General features: G+C 40.1%; 1 protein-coding gene across 5 annotated transcripts in view; it reads right to left on the bottom strand.

Annotated features, from left to right (window-relative positions):
* The window catches only part of bcas3 (BCAS3 microtubule associated cell migration factor), a 928,098-nt gene that overhangs the window by 789,522 nt on the left and 120,524 nt on the right, over window positions 1-18,052 (bottom strand). For all 5 annotated transcript variants that reach the window (XM_073053122.1, XM_073053127.1, XM_073053125.1 and 2 more), the window contains exon 8: window positions 6,196-6,297. In XM_073053122.1, the coding sequence (XP_072909223.1) occupies window positions 6,196-6,297 (102 nt within the window). The remainder of the gene's footprint in view (window positions 1-6,195; window positions 6,298-18,052) is intronic.

Below are 18,052 nucleotides of genomic sequence, written 5' to 3'. Positions count from 1 at the left end.
TCTTTATAGGGCCCCTGCCCCCTCCCTCTTCAGTCCTGATGAAGGCTCTCAGCCCGAAAAGTTGACTGTTCATTTCCACGGATGCTGCCCGACCTGCAGAGTTCCTCCAGCGTGTTGTGTGTTTTGCAAATGAAAATAGGTAATGCTTATTTTTTTTAAATTTAGAGATACAACGTGGTAGAAGGCCCATGCAGCCCAACATGCCCACGCTGTCCAATTACACCTATGTGACAAACTACCCTACTAATTTGTACATCTTGAGGAGGAGGTTCTTTAGCCAGATGGTGATGAATCTGTGGAATTCATTGCACTGACAGCTTTGGAACCAAGTCAGAGGTTGATAAATTCTTGATTAGTCAGGGCATCAAAGGTTATGGACAGAAGGCAAGAGAATGGGGTTGAGAGGGATAATAAATCAGCCATGATAGAAATGGAGGACCAGACTCAATGGGCCAAATGGCCTAATTCTGCTTCTCTGTTTTATGGTTTTATGGTCTTTGGAATGTGGAAGGAAGCTAGAGTACCATGAAGAAACCCATGAAGTCACAGGGGGAATGTACAAACTCCGTTTATTCATTCAGGTTAATATAAAGTCACCTCTATACATGAGGTAAATCTGGCCAACCATCTTGGAAGAAAACTTCATAGCAGACATTGCCAAAAGACAATTTTACAACAGAAAGCATCAGCAGATTCATGACATGCAGTACAGTGTAAAGCAATACCTTGACTCGTTTAAGGTATTATCATTGAAGACAAAATAGGTTTTTCTATATGAATGGATTAATTTGGGCTGAAAAGTCTTGCTGACCTTTTTTTTACCTGTGAACTTTGACTTCACAAGGTCAATATATGACCCTCATTAGAAAATATCACAGCAGTGGCCTCATCTATCCTTTAAATAGAGTGGGGGGGGGGGTGAAAAAGAACCAAACTATATTTCCTACCTTTTCATTCCAAACTCTGTAATATTAAGGCTCCACCTGAAAGCCACATGGATTTTTTTTCTCCTCTTTTTTTTCACTTATTTATTTTATTTAGAGACACAGTGCGCAACAAGCTCTTCCGGCCCAACAAACCACGCCACGCAGTAACCCATCTATTTAACACTAGCCTAACCACAGGACAATTTACAATAACCAATTAACTAGTACACCTTTAGGCTGTGGGAGGAAACCAGAATATCCAGAGGAAACTCACATGCTCACAAAATGGATGTACAAACTTCTTACAGACAGTGTCGGAACTGAACTCCAAACGATGCCCCAGCTGTATTTGTGTCACGCTAACCACTAAGCTACTGTTTTGTTTTTGTTTCATGAAACTTTCATACCTCAGCCCACGTTAATTTCCATCGTTTGAGCAGAAAGTCAGCATAATGAGGTTCTGCGACTCTAAATATTGTACTTGGTGCTGATAAAGAACAAAAAATGCCCTGCATTTCGCTGAATGGTGGTTTGGTAACATAGTGTGGAAACAAACATAGTTTTAGTGACACCAAGTGGTAGAAGTAGTCTAACACTGAGCAATAACTGCCATGTTAAAAATAGAATTTTTTAGCATCTTAAGAAAGTTGACAACCATAAAGATCATCGATTCTTTGTTTGCATTAGGTTCTAAATCAGGAACTGTTAAAATTATGACTTCCTTGCACTCAACTGTTAGAAAGTATGCACGTGAAGGCTTTTGATTGAGACGAGATTCAGCTTGGCAGCAAATTCACTGCAAGGGAACTTGTCTGCCAGCATTCATTATCTGGGCTAATGTGTGAAGAATGAACATTTGAACAAGGAATGGAGAACGACACCATCTTACAGAACTGAATCTTAGCAGGTCTTAGCACTTTCACAATGAGAGAAGTGGATTTATAAATGAAAGGGTAAAGCAAGAGTATTAACAAAGCATTATTAATGCATCACCCACAGAGCTAAAACAAAGTAATTTTGGTGTGTTTCTAAACATTTTTCGTGTTGCTCATTTTCTCCTCTGACACACTCTATTGTATCTGTGGCACAGATTAACACTTTATTAATTTTGTTAATGTCTCCTCTACGATTGCTGACCAGTAAAACAAAAGATATATTTCTCTTTTAAATTCAACTTTATGGAACCTTCTATCTGGAAATTGTATAACTCCAATTTTTCCTTCCAATATATACACACACAAGATATGATTTATTTTTAATCAGGGAATATTTGAATGCTTCTGACAGAATACCATCGTTCATTGATGCTCCTTAAATATTCCCCATGTCTTGCAAATTCGCCATTTAGAGAGATATCATGTTTTCCTTCATGTGCTTTTTATTTTTCTCATACTTCCATTTCATTTATGCAAAAGTTATGGATTTTTCAGTTCAGTATTTTAGAAGCACATTTTCCCTTGTGAATACGTGGAGAAAATATTTAAATATCACGCTTATCTTCAATTGTATCTCCTCAATTTGATGAATATTCTCAATTTGAAAAAAATCTAATGGTATGCTTTGTCAATAGATTCTCTCTGGCTCTCTGATCACTCTTTTGATATTGTCTGCCTGTTTGGACGTGCGTCGCAGTGAACCCCTTCCTTTCTGCAACCTCTTCATTTCATTTGCTAATTCACTTAGGATCATTCTTGTTTAGTCTGAAGTGACTGAGCACAGGCATTTGTTTATCTTGTAATTTTGACATTATCCCTTTAAACTGGTAGATTGGTTTATTATAATCACATGTACTTAAGTACATTGAAAAACTTGTTTTACATACTCTACCGTCAATACAGATCAATTCATTTCAACAGTGAACTAAGGCAGCATAAGGTAAAACAATATCAGAATGCAGAATAAAGTGTTACAGTTACAGAGAAAGTGAAAGGCAGGTAGACAGTAAGGTGCAAGGTCATAACAAGGTAGATTCTGAGCTCGAGAGTCTGATCTTATCGTACTACGGAACCATCACCAGTCCTATATCAATGGGGTAGAAGCTGTTCTTGAGCTTGTTGCTACATGTTTTCAGGCATGTATCTTGTATCTTGTACATGTATCTTCTTCTGGGGAAGGTACAACCTGTACCAAAGTGAGGGTTACACCTGAACCCGAGGGGGTCCAATATCCATGTGGGCAGATTTGCTGGAGTTGTTCAGGACCGCTTAAACTAATTTGGCAGGGGAATGATATCTACTCTCACCTCTCTTTTACACTTATGTATCTGAAGAAACTTTTGGTATCCTCTTTAATATTATTGGCTGGCTTACTTTCGTATTCCATCTTTTCCTTCTTAATGACTTTTAGTTATCTTCTGCTGGTTTTTAAAAGCTTCCCAATTCTCTAACTTCCTATTAATTTTTTCTCTATTGTACGCCCTCTCTTTGGCGTTTACTTCTCTTGTTAGCCATGGTTTTGTCGTTTTGCCTTTAGAAAACTTCTTCCTCTTTGGGATGTGCATATCCTGTGCCTTCCAAATTGCTTCCAGCATTTGTTGCTCTGCCGTCATCCCTGTCAGTGTTCTTCAATTCTGGCCAACTCCTCTCTCACTCCTCTGTCATTCCCTTTTCTCCACTGTAATACTGATGCATCTGACTTTAGCTTCTCCGTCTCAAATTTCAGGGTGAATTCAATCATATTATGGCCACTTTCCCCTAAGGGTTCTTTTACCTTAAGCTCTCTAATCAATTCCTGTTCATTGCACAACACCCAATCCAGAATAGCTGAACTCCTAGTGGGCTCAACCACGACTTGCTCTAAAAAGCCATCTCACAGGCATTCAAGAAAATCCCCCTCTTGGGATACAGCACCAACATGATTTTCCCCATCTATCTGCGTATTGTAATCCCCCATGACTATTGTAACGTTGCTCTTTTGGCATGCATTTTCCATCTCCCATTGTAATTTGAAGACCACATCCTTACTACTGTTTGGGGGTCTACCTTTTTTATCTTTCTTAGCTCTACCCACAATGATTCAACACCTTCCAACCCTATGTCACCTCTTTCTAATGATTTGATTTCTTTTTTTTTTACCGACAATGCAATGCCACTCTCTCTGCCTATCCTTTTGGTACAATGTGTATCCTTGGACATTAAGCTCCCAGTAATAATCTTCCTTCAGCCACAATTCAGTGATGCCCGTAACATCATGAATGTCAATCTGTAACTATGCTATGTTCATCTACCTTATTCTGTATACTGTATGCATTCAAATATAACTGCTGCCGTCCTGTATTCACCCTTTTCGATTTTGTCTGCATTTTACATTGCAGCTCATCCTGTTGACTGCAATTTTGCCCTACCATCAGCCTCTCCTTGCCAGGAGTCTCACTACACATTGCGTTTGTTTCTAAACCAACGACCTCATCCTCAGCACTATCACTCCAGTTCCTAACCCCCTCCCAAACACTGTCCCTAGAACCCTTCTCACTAAACTACTATGCCCTAACAGATGAGGAATGAACAAATAAGACCAGAAAGAGAAATACTTTACCTCACCCAAGCCTGATGAACTAAAGCTACTCTAAAGCTGGCACACTCCAAAGAATGGCCACTCCGCTTGCACTTGAGTTATTTTTATTGACCCTTTCTAATGAATCCCTCTTGTTAACTGGTCTCTCCTTAACTCAGAGAAAGTGCTGCTTTGCCCTGCCTTTGAAATCTCCATCATAGTCCTGACTGAAAGGTAGCTCTTTTTACGTACCCCTGATGTTGACTGTCCAACATGTTGTACTTTATTACTGCATATGTGACTTGTCCATACTATATGTAGAGTTAAGCCCCAACCTTTCATGAGCCCTCCTAATAATTAGCTTTATCTACATATTAATTATATATTTCACAGATCACTTTTTGATCCCTTTTTGTAGTCTTCTTCAACATGAATAGTAATTAATTTTTTCTGCCTTCTTCTGAAGTGGATAATCTTACTTTTCCACATTATGCTACACTTCCCAATTTCTTAATCACTCAATCCAGCTACTCTATCCCGGGTACCTGCTAACCTCTGCAAAAGCCAAGTGAAGAAAAAGAAGGAAATCCAAAGTTTTCCTTGGATTGTCCATCGCAGAAATCTGGAACTCAGTAAAGGTCGAGGTGAACTCATCATTGGAACCCATTTAGAACTATGGATTTACCTTTTATTTCAAATAGTTGAATTAGTTATCAAATATTAATCTATTTTCTACTGTTGAATTCTGGTTAGAAAACTTACATATGCACTTCAGGTACAGACATTTAATACCTTTACCAGCCTGTGGTGCAGTTCAAGAACACTAAGCACAAGTGCATGTTGTACATGTTCAGCAAGTCGCTTTGCACCCTTAAAATGCTGCCAGCAGCATCACATTTCAAGGGCAAGGAAACCACTAAGCAAGTCAAAATTGAGAAAAAGTTAGTTTATACTGCACTTAGTAAAGTTAAACCAGGCAGCTTAATATCAACCACAGGTGACAAAGCAAAGGAACTATCAGATTTCTGAACAGACAATGGACCAACCTATGAACACTACCACACTATTTTTCCTCTTTACTTGCACTATATATTTAATTTTTTTAAATTTATGTATGCATGTAACCCTCTCACCGCAAGCTTCTAATGAGTTAGCTAGGACTGGGAATGTAAACTAACAGTAACAATGCATGGGGAATAACAATTGGGCCATTCCCAATGAATAAAAACATCTAGAGTAAATACGATTCAGATAAACACAACAACAAAAGTTTGGATGTTCCTTTAAGGGGAAATGAGGCTATCACTTCCATGAACACTGACACCCCCATGCAAATTTACTGTTCATCAGGAAGCGAAGAGTTTAACTCACACTAGTATAAACTTAAACTGTATTGATAAAATATTTTAAACTGTACAAACAAAATAAAGGGCCCATTACATATATATTAGTCTAGAGTGTGCACCTAATCGTTGGAGCTCATTTCACAATATATGTTAGTGCTATTAAAGTTGATTCTAACATAAATGGAAAGGATCACTACAGGTCCCACAAAATATAATCTATTATACTCTATTATTAACATATTGAAAACTATTACATTTAAAACTAACGAATTGAATAATAAAACACATTGAATAATGAGTAACACCTGAAATTTTCAATTGAACGACACTCTTAAATTTTCTTGGGCAGTCTCTCAGAATCAAGGATGGTACCACAAGGTGTTTTCTGAATGCTATTAAAATATTTTCTCACGCTCTTCATCCCTCCTTACCTTTTGTTACAATGCAGCTCATAGATGGGGGTTTTGAACTGGATGGACTTGACCATTTCACCAGTACGAAGAGAGTATAGATCTACACAGCAATATGGTGGGCTGGCGACAGAGAAAAAAAACACAAATAATGTCACACACATGCAAAGTAATCCAAGTTGATCCTACACTGTTAAAAGTTCACTGCATGTTTTTCTTTGAATCAAAAATCAATCTAGCAATCTACAAACGTAAGTAAAGAACACAAGAAGTCAAATTCTAATCATTCCTGATACTCATCTGATCTACTAGGCTAACTACAAACTATCATTATTTGATCAAAAGAAAAAATAGATCTGGCATCTCCTTTACAATTTCAGCATGTAGCTAATCAGGTATTTTTATTCTGCATCAACTATCCCAGTGGAAAATGCTACTTTAAGCGACCAAGGGCAACATCCTTCAGATGGTTCATGAAGTTACTTCCTTCACTTTGTTTACTTCACCTTTTTCTTTCAAATGGTTCTGCAACTATTTCAGGCTGTGATCTACATTTTGGTGGTGTTTTCAGTGCTTTGCCGACTCTGAGGGAGCTCAGTGAGGTTTCAAACGAAACGTGCGGTCTCAAGGCCAAGAAGCCTAGAACCCATGGTTGACTATTTCTTGCTGATCCCACCAATTAAAATGTTGAAGGAGACTGAAATCAACAAGAATGAGAGTTAACGGTCACTCCATCTCTCTTGCTCTTTGCTCCCAGAAGGTGCCTCGGTAAGTACAGTCTCTCTCTCTCTCTCACATTGCTCTCTCTTCCCCCCCACCCTTACTTGATGCTGCCGGATGATGGTGGATCTTGGGCAAGGTTTCATTGATGCAGTTTGTGGATTGAACTCTGTAGCTGATGTTGCGATGTGTTTCTGGTTTATGGGCACTCCTCTTTTTGTTGCTGTTTTGTGCAATTTTGATTGGCCAGACTAGTGCTGTGGCCTGCAGAGAGCCAAGGGACGTGCTGCTGGATTGAACTGAACTTTTGATATCTTTGTGATTTGGTGTTTTGCATTCTGTGTTATTTGCTCGTTTCTTTTTTTGCCTTTTGCGCAATTTATTCTTTCTTCTTGCGTTTTGGAGATTTGATGTTTTGCTTTAAATGGGTTCCATAGCTTTCTTTGTTTCATGGCTGTCTGTGAGAAGACAATCTCAGGGTTGTATACTGCATACAGGCTTTGGTAATAAATGTACGTTGAATCCTTCAACAACTGAGTACAGGTTGAGTACCTCTTATCCAAAATTCTTGGGGCTAGAAGCCAGATTTAAGATTTTTTCTGATCTGCAACTATACAGTGAGATACCTTGGATATGGGACCCAAATCTAAACATGAAATTCATTTACATTCCACAAACAGCTTATGTGCAGCTGGTGTGAAGCTCACAGAGTGAACAGTCCACAGTTGGAGCACACTCTGACGTGATGGAAGTACTGCTGGAGTTAGTAACCACTCAAAACCAGGTCTATTACTGCGTTCCAGTGCTGTGATTGGTTTCATATCCGCCATCAATTTCAAACAGCCACCCGCTCCACAGCAACTACGAAGGGAAGGGGGTAGTTTTATATAGCATTTTTAATAATTTTGTGCGTGAACCAATTACCTTCAGTTCGTCATGATAGATCTTTGCTTGTTTCACAATCACCATACCGTTAAGCAGCATATGTTCACTCTGACGTTGATGAATTCCCTATTTCAATACACAATCGAGATCTTCATTTCTCACTTTGTGCAATGTTTTTTCTATTTTTCATTAACTTATATTCATTACATATGTGAGGTCACTTCTCAGCATTGTCTCTGGTGCGCAAAGATGTGTGCATTGCCTGGGAACCTTTCCACTGTCTTTTGGAACTTCCCATTTGTGACGTCAGGTCAGCATTTAAAAAAAATTGGATTTTGGAATTTCAGATAAGGGGTACTCAACCTGCAGTAACTTTTTTTCCCCCTCCACATACCATACTGTGCAAAAGTCTTTGGTATATATATGTACTTTTGCACAGTACTGTGGTAATTTTACGTATTGCTGACAACAAAACTATTGTTGGCAAAATTTCAGATGGTGGTGAGCAGGCGTACAGGAGCAAGATAGATCAGCTGGTTGAGTGGTGTCGCAGCAACAACCTTGCACGCAACATCAGTGAGAACAAGGAATTCAGTAGACTTCAATAAGGGGAAGTCGAGAGAACACACACTAGTCCTCATCAAGGAATCACAAGTGGAAAGGATGTTGACACCAAGCTCCCAACATACTGATGCACTTACAAAAAAGGCACGACAACAGCTTGATTTCATTAGGAGTTTGAGGAGAATTGGTACGTTACCAAATACACTCACAAATTTCTACAGATGGACAGTGGAGAGTATTCTAAGTGGCTGCATCACCATCTGGCATGGGGGGTGGGGGGGCACTGCACAGCACTGGAAAAAGCTGCTGTAAGTTGTAAATACAGTGAGCTCCATCACATGCACTAGACTCCCCAGCATCCAGGAAATCTTCAAAAGGCGATGCCACAAAAAGGTGGTAACCATCATTAAGGACCCCCATTACCCAGGACATGCTCTCTTCTCATTGCTACCATCAAGGTGGAGGTGCAGGAGCCTGAAGACACACACTCAACGTTTCAGGAAAAGCTTCTTTCCCTCTGCCGTCAGATTCCTGAACAGACAATAAACCCATGAACACTACCTGTTTTTTTACCTCTCTTTCAGCACTAATAATTTTTTTTGTATATAGTCAAGTCACTTTTATTGTCATTTCAACCATAACTGCTGGTACAATACATAGTAAAAATGAGACTATGTTTTTCAGGACCATGGTATTACATGACGCAGTACAAAAACTACGACTGAACCAAGTAAAAAAAAACAGAGAAAGCTACACTAGACTACAGACCTACACTGGACTGCATAAAGTGCACAAAAACAGTGCAGGCATTACAATAAATAATAAACAGGACAGTAGGGCAAGGTGTCAGTCGAGGCTCTGGGTATTGAGGAGTCTGATAGCTTGGGGGAAGAAACTGTTACATAGGCCGGTCGTGAGAGCCTGAATGCTTTGGTGCCTTTTCCCAGATGGCAGGAGGGAGAAGAGTTTGTATGAGGGGTGCGTGGGGTCCTTCATAATGCTGTTTGCTTTGCGGATGCAGCGTGTAGTGTAAATGTCCATGATGGCAGGAAGAGAGACCCCGATGATCTTCTCAGTTGACCTCACTATCCGCTGCAGGGTCTTGCGATCCAAGATGGTGCAATTTCCGAACCAGGCAGTGATTCAGCTGCTCAGGATGCTCTCAATACAACCCCTGGAGAATGTGATGAGGATGGGAGGTGGGAGATTGACTTTCCTCAGCTTTCGCAGAAAGTAGAGATGCTGCTGGGCTTTCTTTGCTATAGAGCTGGTGTTGAGGGACCAGGTGAGATTCTCCGTCAGGTGAACACAAAGAAACTTGGTGCTCTTTATGATCTCTACCGAGGACCCATCAATGTTCAGCGGGGAGTGGTCACTCCGTGCCCTCCTGAAGTCAACAACCATCTCTTTTGTTTTGTTCACATTAAGAGATAGATAGATAGATAGATAGATAGATAAATAGATACTTTATTCATCCCCATGGGGAAATTCAACTTTTTTTTCCAATGTCCCATACACTTGTTGTAGCAAAACTAATTGCATACAATACTTAACTCAGTAAAAAATATGATATGCATCTAAATCACTATCTCAAAAAGCATTAATAATAGCTTTTAAAAAGTTCTTAAGTCCTGGCGGTAGAATTGTAAAGCCTAATGGCATTGGGGAGTATTGACCTCTTCATCCTGTCTGAGGAGCATTGTATCGATAGTAACCTGTCGCTGAAACAGGTTGTTGGCTCTGCACCAGTCCGTTAGCTGCTGCACCTCCTCTCTGTAAGCTGATCCATCATCCTTGCTGATGTGACCCACCACAGTCGTGTCATCGGCAAACTTGATGATATGGTTCAAGCTGTGTGTTGCAGTACAGTCATCAGTCAGCAGAGTGGACAGCAGTGGACTGAGCATGCAGCCCTGGGGAGCCCCCCATGCTCAGTGTGATGGTGTTGGAGATGCTGCTCCCGATCCGGACTGAGGTCTCCCAGTCAGAAAATCTAGGATCCAGTTGCAGAGGAAGGTGTTCAGGCCCAGTAGGCTCAGCTTTCCAATCAGTTTCTGAGGGATGATTGTGTTGAATGCTGAACTGAAGTCTATGAACAGCATCCGAACATATGTGTCTTTTTTGTCCAGGTGGGTTAGGGTCAGGTGGAGGGTGGTGGTAATGGCGTCATCTGTTGAGCGGTTGGGACGGTACGCAAACTGCAGGGGGTCCAGTGAGGGGGGCAGCAGGGTCTTGATATGCTTCATGACGAGCCTCTCGAAACACTTCATGATGATGGCTGCAAGTGCAACGGGACAGTAGTCATTTAGGCAGGACACTGAAGACTTCTTCGGCACGGGGACGATGGTGTCGGCCTTGAAGCACGTTGGTATGGTGGCGCTGCTCAGGGAGATGTTGAAGACTTCATATTGTCACATATTGTTCTTATTATTATGTATTGCACTGTACTGGTGCTGCAAAACAACAAATTTCATGACGTATGCCAGTGATATTAAACCTGATTCTGCTATTACAGCTTGGGGCATCAGAGTTTGGAGTTCAATTCAGGCGTCCTCCATAAGAAGCATGTTCATCCTTCTCATGAGTGCACAGGTTTTCTTCAGGTGCTCCGCTTTCCTCCCACAGTCTAAAGATGTATCGATAAGTAGGTTAATTAGTTATTGTAAATTGTCCAGTGATTTGGCTAGGGTTAAAATATTGGGTTGCTACCCGTTGAGGCTTGTTGTGCTGAAAGGGCCTGTTCTGCACTGTATGTCTAAATTTAAAAAAAATAAATAAAATTAAACATATCTTCCCCCGATTACAACCAGTGTGGAAGCTGGGAGAAAATATACAAGCTAATAGCAAATGCATGGGGTATGAAATTTGCTGAAACATCTCAGATGAAGTTACAAAGAGGAAAATGAAATAAGGACAACAATGAAAACATGTAAAACATTCTTTTAATAAAGGCTCCCAGTTAATTGTGTCAACTTTAAGAAAGAGTCACATATAAATTTTTACAAAATTAGTCTAGACAAGAACAGAAAGACACAAACCAAGTCACATCTTACCTTGCTACATATAATTCTGATTATGGTCAAAGTCACTTGAAACTGACTGAAATGTTCACACTCATCACAAATGTGCAAATAATTAGAGTTGAAAAATGGGAAGTATCAAAGTGATTTAAACTAGGAAATTTAAACCAGATCGAAGTAATGTTTGGGTTCTGGCAAGAAATAGAAATGTAAGCACTAAATAATCCTCTATCTCTATTCCATTTTGAGTGAAAGAAATGTTTCCTGAATTCAGCTACAATACATCCAGCTTACATTATAAGATCACAATCCCTCATTCTTGATTCTTAACTGTGGATTCCTATACCTACTCTCCACCCATTATCTTAAAATTATCCAATCAGCCTTTATTCTTCAATCCCCAAGGGTATCATGAACAAAAATATCTGATTTTTTTTTTAAGTTTGTGGGAAAGAAAAACATGCCATCCCTTGAGACTGAGGAATAGATGAGAATTCATCAATTATTGAAAAACATATCAATCTCTTCCAATAGTCCTCGGGGCTTTTCCATTGACAGGAACGTTTCACAAGGATGCATCAGCAGCAGCGAGTGAAGTGGAAGAAAATTCATGACACTTTATTAGGTACACCTACTCTTTAATGCAAATATCTAATCAGTCAATCAAATGCAGAGCAACACAATGCATAAAAGCATACAAACATGGTCAAAAGGTTCAGTTCTTGTTCAGACCAAACATCAGAATGGGAAAGAAATGTGATCTAAGTGATGGTGACTGTGGAATGATTGTTGGTGCCTGATGGGGTGGTTTGAGTATCTCAGAAACTGCTGATCTCCTGGGATTTTCATAAACAACAGCCTCCAGAGTTTACGAAGAATGAAGCAAAAATCAAAAAAAACATCCAGTGAGCATCAGTTCTGTGGGCAAGAGGTAAGAGAATGGCTAAACTGGTTCAAGCTGACAAGAAGGCAAAAGTAACTCAAGTAACCACATGTTCTGTGGAGGCCAAGTCATTGGGTGTATTTAAGGCAGAGATAGATAGGTTCTTGATTAGCCAGGGCATCAAAGGGTATGGGGTGAAAGCAGGGGAGTGGGGATGATTGGAAGAATTGGATCAGGCTCATGATTGAATGGTGGAGCAGACTTGATGGGCCGAAAGGCCTACTTCTGTTCCTATATCTTATGGTCACAACAGTGCTGTGCAGAAGAGCATCTCTGAATACATAACACGTCAAACCTAGAAGTGGATGGGCTATAGCAGCAGTGGACCACATGGGTTCCATTCCTGTACGTAATAAGGTGATACGATGGAAAGTGGAGGGACACAAGATGCATTTACTGATGAAATTTAAAGGTTTATGTGAAAGCAGTGCAGCTAAGGTTTGACATTCTCAGCCCTCAGTTGCTGATTCATATATAACCATATAACAATTACAGCACGGAAACAGGCCATCTCGGCCCTTCTAGTCCGTGCCGAACACTTACGCTCACCTAGTCCCACTGATCCGCACTCAGCCCATAACCCTCCATTCCTTTCCTGTCCATATACCTATCCAATTTTACTTTAAATGACAATACCGAACCTGCCTCTACCACTTCTACTGGAAGCTCGTTCCACACAGCTACCACTCTCTGAGTAAAGAAATTCCCCCTCATGTTACCCTTAAACTTTTGCCCCCTAACTCTCAACTCATGACCTCTTGTTTGAATCTCCCCTACTCTCAATGGAAAAATCCTATCCACATTAACTCTATCTATCCCCCTCATAATTTTAAATACCTCTATTAAGTCCCCCCTCAACCTTCTACGCTCCATCATGCAGAAACGCAGGGGTTCCCAACCTTTTTTGTGCTATGGACCCCGACCATTATCCGAGGGGTTCAATGGACCACAGTTTGGGAACCCCTGCAATAAAGGAAGGGCAGAGGCCAACTTCTCTGCTCACAGAAGGCAAAACGGAAGATAGCATGATACTGTTACAGCAAATCTAGAGCCAAAGTAAGAGCTAAACTATGAATAAAAACATAAATACCTCTTCCATATGTCTTTATCTTTTGCAGTAATAGAAAGAAATTAACACCAATTCAGTATCATCTGGAATCACTGAGAAACTTCTGGATCATTGCATAAGAATATCATGGCGCTGCATGGTATCAAACTGTGAGACCCACGTTCTGTTGCACCATGATGTACCACAGTCATTTCAACTGAAACCACAGACCAATGTGTAGTCCCATTTCTGTACTGTCTCTACACCCTTTTTGGATCCTAATTCTGTCACTTTAAAAAGTAGCATCTAATACGTTGCCTTAAGATTGCCATATAGTAAAGAGCTTTAAAATTATGGAAGTTATGTTAATTATGAATTATGGCATTACCCAAATCCTGCCAGTTTAACAACTTTCAACATACTCCAAAGTAGCTACAATCTGATGCAGATGATAGATCTAATGTACATTCTATCTGTGACATCTACATGTGGAATGTTGAGAAAGGGTTAGCTTGTCATTTGTCGTATGTACATTGAAACATACAGTGAGATGTGTTGTTTGCATCAAATCAACAAGGATTGTGCAGGGGGCAGCCCGCAAGTGTCGACATGCTTCCGGCGCCAGTGGAGCATGTCCATAACTATTTTAACCGTACACCTTTGGAATGAGGAAGGAAACCAGAGCACCGGGAGGAAACCCGCACAGTCGCGGGCAGAATGTACAAATTCCTTACAGACAGCAGTGGCAATTGAACCCTGACGAGTAATTGCTGGTGCTATAAAGTGAATTCAACGTTCAAAGTAAATTTGTTATCAAAGTACATATATGTCACAACATACAACCCTGAGTCAGTAAATCCAATAATCATGGAGGATCAATGAGAGACTGCATCAATTGGGGGGGGGGGGGGGGAGGGGGGGAAGAGAGAGAGAGAGAGAGAGAGAAAACAATGAGAATATGAGATGAAGAGACCTTGAAAGTGAGTCCATAGGTCGTGGGAACAGGTCAGTGACTGGGCTCATGAAGCTGAATGAAGTTATCACCTCTGGTTCAAGAGCCTGATGGCTGAATGGTAATAACTGTTCCTGAACCTGGTGGTGTGAGTCCTGAGGCACCTGTATCTTCTTCTTGATGGCAGCAGAGAGAAGAAAGCATGGTCTGGATGGTTCCTTTGGCAACGCTCCATGTAGATGTGCTCAGTGGTGGGAAGGGCTTAACCTGTGATGGACTGGGCTATATCCACTACTTTTTGTAGGATTTTCCATTCTGATATCACATCAGAATTTGTTATTTTGTATCATTAGGCCCTTGACACAAATTAATCTTCAGAACTACTAACATGAACTACTGATAGATGACATTAATAAGGATATTGTACAAAAGGTTCAGACAAAGAGTTATCCATATTTATAGATCCTTCAGGGGTTAAGCGTGTGCATTACTACCAACAACAGACAATATCTTGGGCAACATTAATGGAGAGAGCAACAAGGTTAATATATCACGTGAATGACCTTGCATCAAGATCCTGGTTCTCTCACCACAGACGTTGAGAATTTTCAGTGGTTTTTATGATAGATTTTCAACACTTCTAGTCCAGCAAAACTCTTTTACTCCAATACACAGAGCACTTCAGTGTATTCTTGGCTAGCAGATATATCAAACAAGAACAAAACACAAAAAACTGGAAGGAATTCAATGGGTTGAGTTCCTCCAGAAGTTTGTGATTTTTGTTCCAGATTCCAGCTTTTGCTATCTCGTGTTTCAAATTTTTAAAATATTGAATGTCATTTATATATATATGCTTCAAAAATGTAGCTTGCTTTTTTTTCCAATATGTTACACAATAAAACTATATTTTTCTAGAGACAGAGAGGGTAAAAAGTCCTGATGAAGGGGCTCTCAGCCCGAAACGTCGACCATTTATTCCTTTCCATAGATGTTGCCTGACCTGCCAAGTTCCTGCACACTTTGTGTGTGTTGTTCATTTTTCCAGTAAACCTGGTAGGTTTCAAAGGATTACAAGGAAATAAAAGTGAGTAAATATCAAAAGATTGAAGAAGCCAGAACCCTGAGACTTTAACAAGTGAGTCCCGACTGCTAGAAAAAGCGTAGGGACCAGGGCCTTGGTTTGAGGCCCAGTGTGTGTGAAGCAGGACTCTAATTGTAAGAGGCAGCTTGGGAACCATGCTCCAGTGTGGTAAAGCAAGTGTAATATCAGGCGAGCTAGATGCTGAACCACCAAGATTTCTCAATAATTGGACAGTAGATTATCAGAGTTCTACTTTTTTTTTCCATGGACAGCTGGAATAATAGGCAATCCGAATAACTGGCAACCCATTAAAATCTATCGCAACTTATTCTGTTATCAAATAAAATAAAGAATTGAAGTATTTGGGGGCATGTTCTTCTACTTCACTACAAAATATGTAGTAAGTTGCTTTCAGAGAATATCTCCACCTTTCACTTGTAGATGGTTTAAATTATCCGTTACTATTCAACTATATTTCATGAGCAGTTTGAGGAGATTTGGTACATCACCAAAGACTAAAAAATGTCAAAGATGTACTTTGGAGAAAATTCTGACTGGCTGCATCACCTTCTGGTACAGAGGCTAAGAACCAGGAAAAGCTGCAGAGGGTTGAAAACTCAGCCAGCTCCAACATAGACACTAGCCTCCCTACCATCAAGGACATCTTCAAAAGGTGATCCCTCAAGAAAGCGGTATTCAGTATGAAGGATCCTCACCTCAGAGGGTGTGGCCATTTCCCATTACTCCCATCAGAGAGGAGGTATAGGAGCCTTAAGATGCACACTCAATGTTTTAGGAACAGTTTCTTCTTTTCTGCCATCAATGAACCCAAGAACACTAACTCATTATTTTACTCTCTTTTTCAACTATTTGTAATTTATAGTAATTTTTTTTATGTCTTTCATCGTACTGCTGCTGCAAAGCAACAAATTACCTGACATATGTCAAATGATAATAAACCTGATTCTCATATTCTAAATTCTTCCCTATAAGAACACTTCTTATAAAAATATTAAAGGTGAAAAACAGATATCTTTATCATGAGTGAATCATATCATGATGGAAAACACTCTGGCATTGATTCCTCTGGTTCCTTGTGTCCATCTGTTCACTAATGGCTTTCAGGAAAGACATAATAGGCCTCTCAGCCACTTTACTGAAATTACCATTTAGCAGGAGCAACCACATCCCGTGACTGAATTAATTTAAAAAAAGTTACATACATTGATTCAATTTAAAGTGGTACATAGGGCACATATGTCCAAAGATAAGTTAGCTTGATTTTATTCTCATATAAATCCGATCTGTGATAGATGTCATTCTGAGGTAGCCTCTTTGACTCATACGTTTTGGTCTTGCCCTCTCTTGGAAAAGTTTTGGAAAGATATTTCTCTACAATTTTACATATGGATTTACAACCTCGTCCAATTACTGCAATTTTTGGCTTACCAATGATTGATCTGCCCTCTCCAGCTCTGCGGATGATTGCATTTGCAACCTTAATGGCTAAAAGATCTATTCTATTGAACTGGAAAGAGATTAATCTTCCAACCACATCTCAATGGTTCTCCCAAACCATATCTTGTTTAAATTTAGAAAAAAAAGTTACAGTTGTATGATGGAATTTATTTACACAAAACCAATCCATGAATCTTTGGGCAGGTTCAAGTGACTGTAATGGAATGTGCGAGGAATACTCCTTGATGAAGCAACTCAGCCTGAAATGCCAACTCTTTATTCCTCTCCATAGATGCTGCCTGACCTGCTGAGTTCCTCCAGCATTTTATGCATTGTATTTTACACCATTCTACACCGTCTTCTTAACCTCTACCCAGCAAGTTCACTTTAGAGCAGTATAAGCAGTTCATATAGATTTCTACATAGTAGGGGAATTAAGGGTTATGGGGAAAAAGGCAGGTAGGTGGCGATGAGTCCACAGCCAGATCAGCCATGGTCTTATTGAATGGCGGAGCAGGCTCAATGGGCCAGATGGCCTACCCCACTCCTATTTCTTATATTAGGAGTAAAGCACAATGATAACCTGCAGTATATATACACAAGTTATTCTCATTGTTATGACAGCTGATTAAAGGATCCTCATGCAATCAACAGGACTCCGCCGTGGATGGTCCCAAGCCCGGTTGCGAAAGGAGGAGAGTTGGGCATGAAGCTAGTAACCCCATCCCGTAAAAAGCCCAAAGCTACAGAAATGCCAACAAAAGCTCCAAAGACTTCATTCCTGGTAGGAAGGAACTTTGCCTAGAAGACATACAAAACTGTGCAGTGAAAGCAGAAGGCACGGCCCTAATGAACCTTTGGCTCAGGACAGAGGACTCTGGGAAGCTGCTGTCGGCAGGATGGTCTTAAGTATGGGAGGATGGTCTTAAGTATGCAATCAACAATTTTGTGATCTGTATAAAGGGAGTTTTATCTGGGCATAAGATTAATTAGAAATGGTTTAGGCAATCTCAGCTTCAAATTTTATACTTTGCACCAAACTGAGTCAGTAGATCAGTAAAGGAGCAAAAACAGATATTAAAAAATTAGTTTCAGATTTTAATAGTTCTTAGTAGAGGTAATTCTGCTTGAAGGAAACTGACTAAATTAGGTCAGCCTAACATTTTATACCCAGCTTGATTTTCCTTTCCACTGAAGTAAAAATAAA

The sequence above is a fragment of the Hemitrygon akajei genome, chromosome 8 (assembly GCF_048418815.1).
Source record: "Hemitrygon akajei chromosome 8, sHemAka1.3, whole genome shotgun sequence".
NCBI lineage: Eukaryota > Metazoa > Chordata > Chondrichthyes > Myliobatiformes > Dasyatidae > Hemitrygon > Hemitrygon akajei.
Note: the sequence above shows the minus strand (reverse complement) of the source record. Positions and strands in the feature narration are given on the sequence as shown.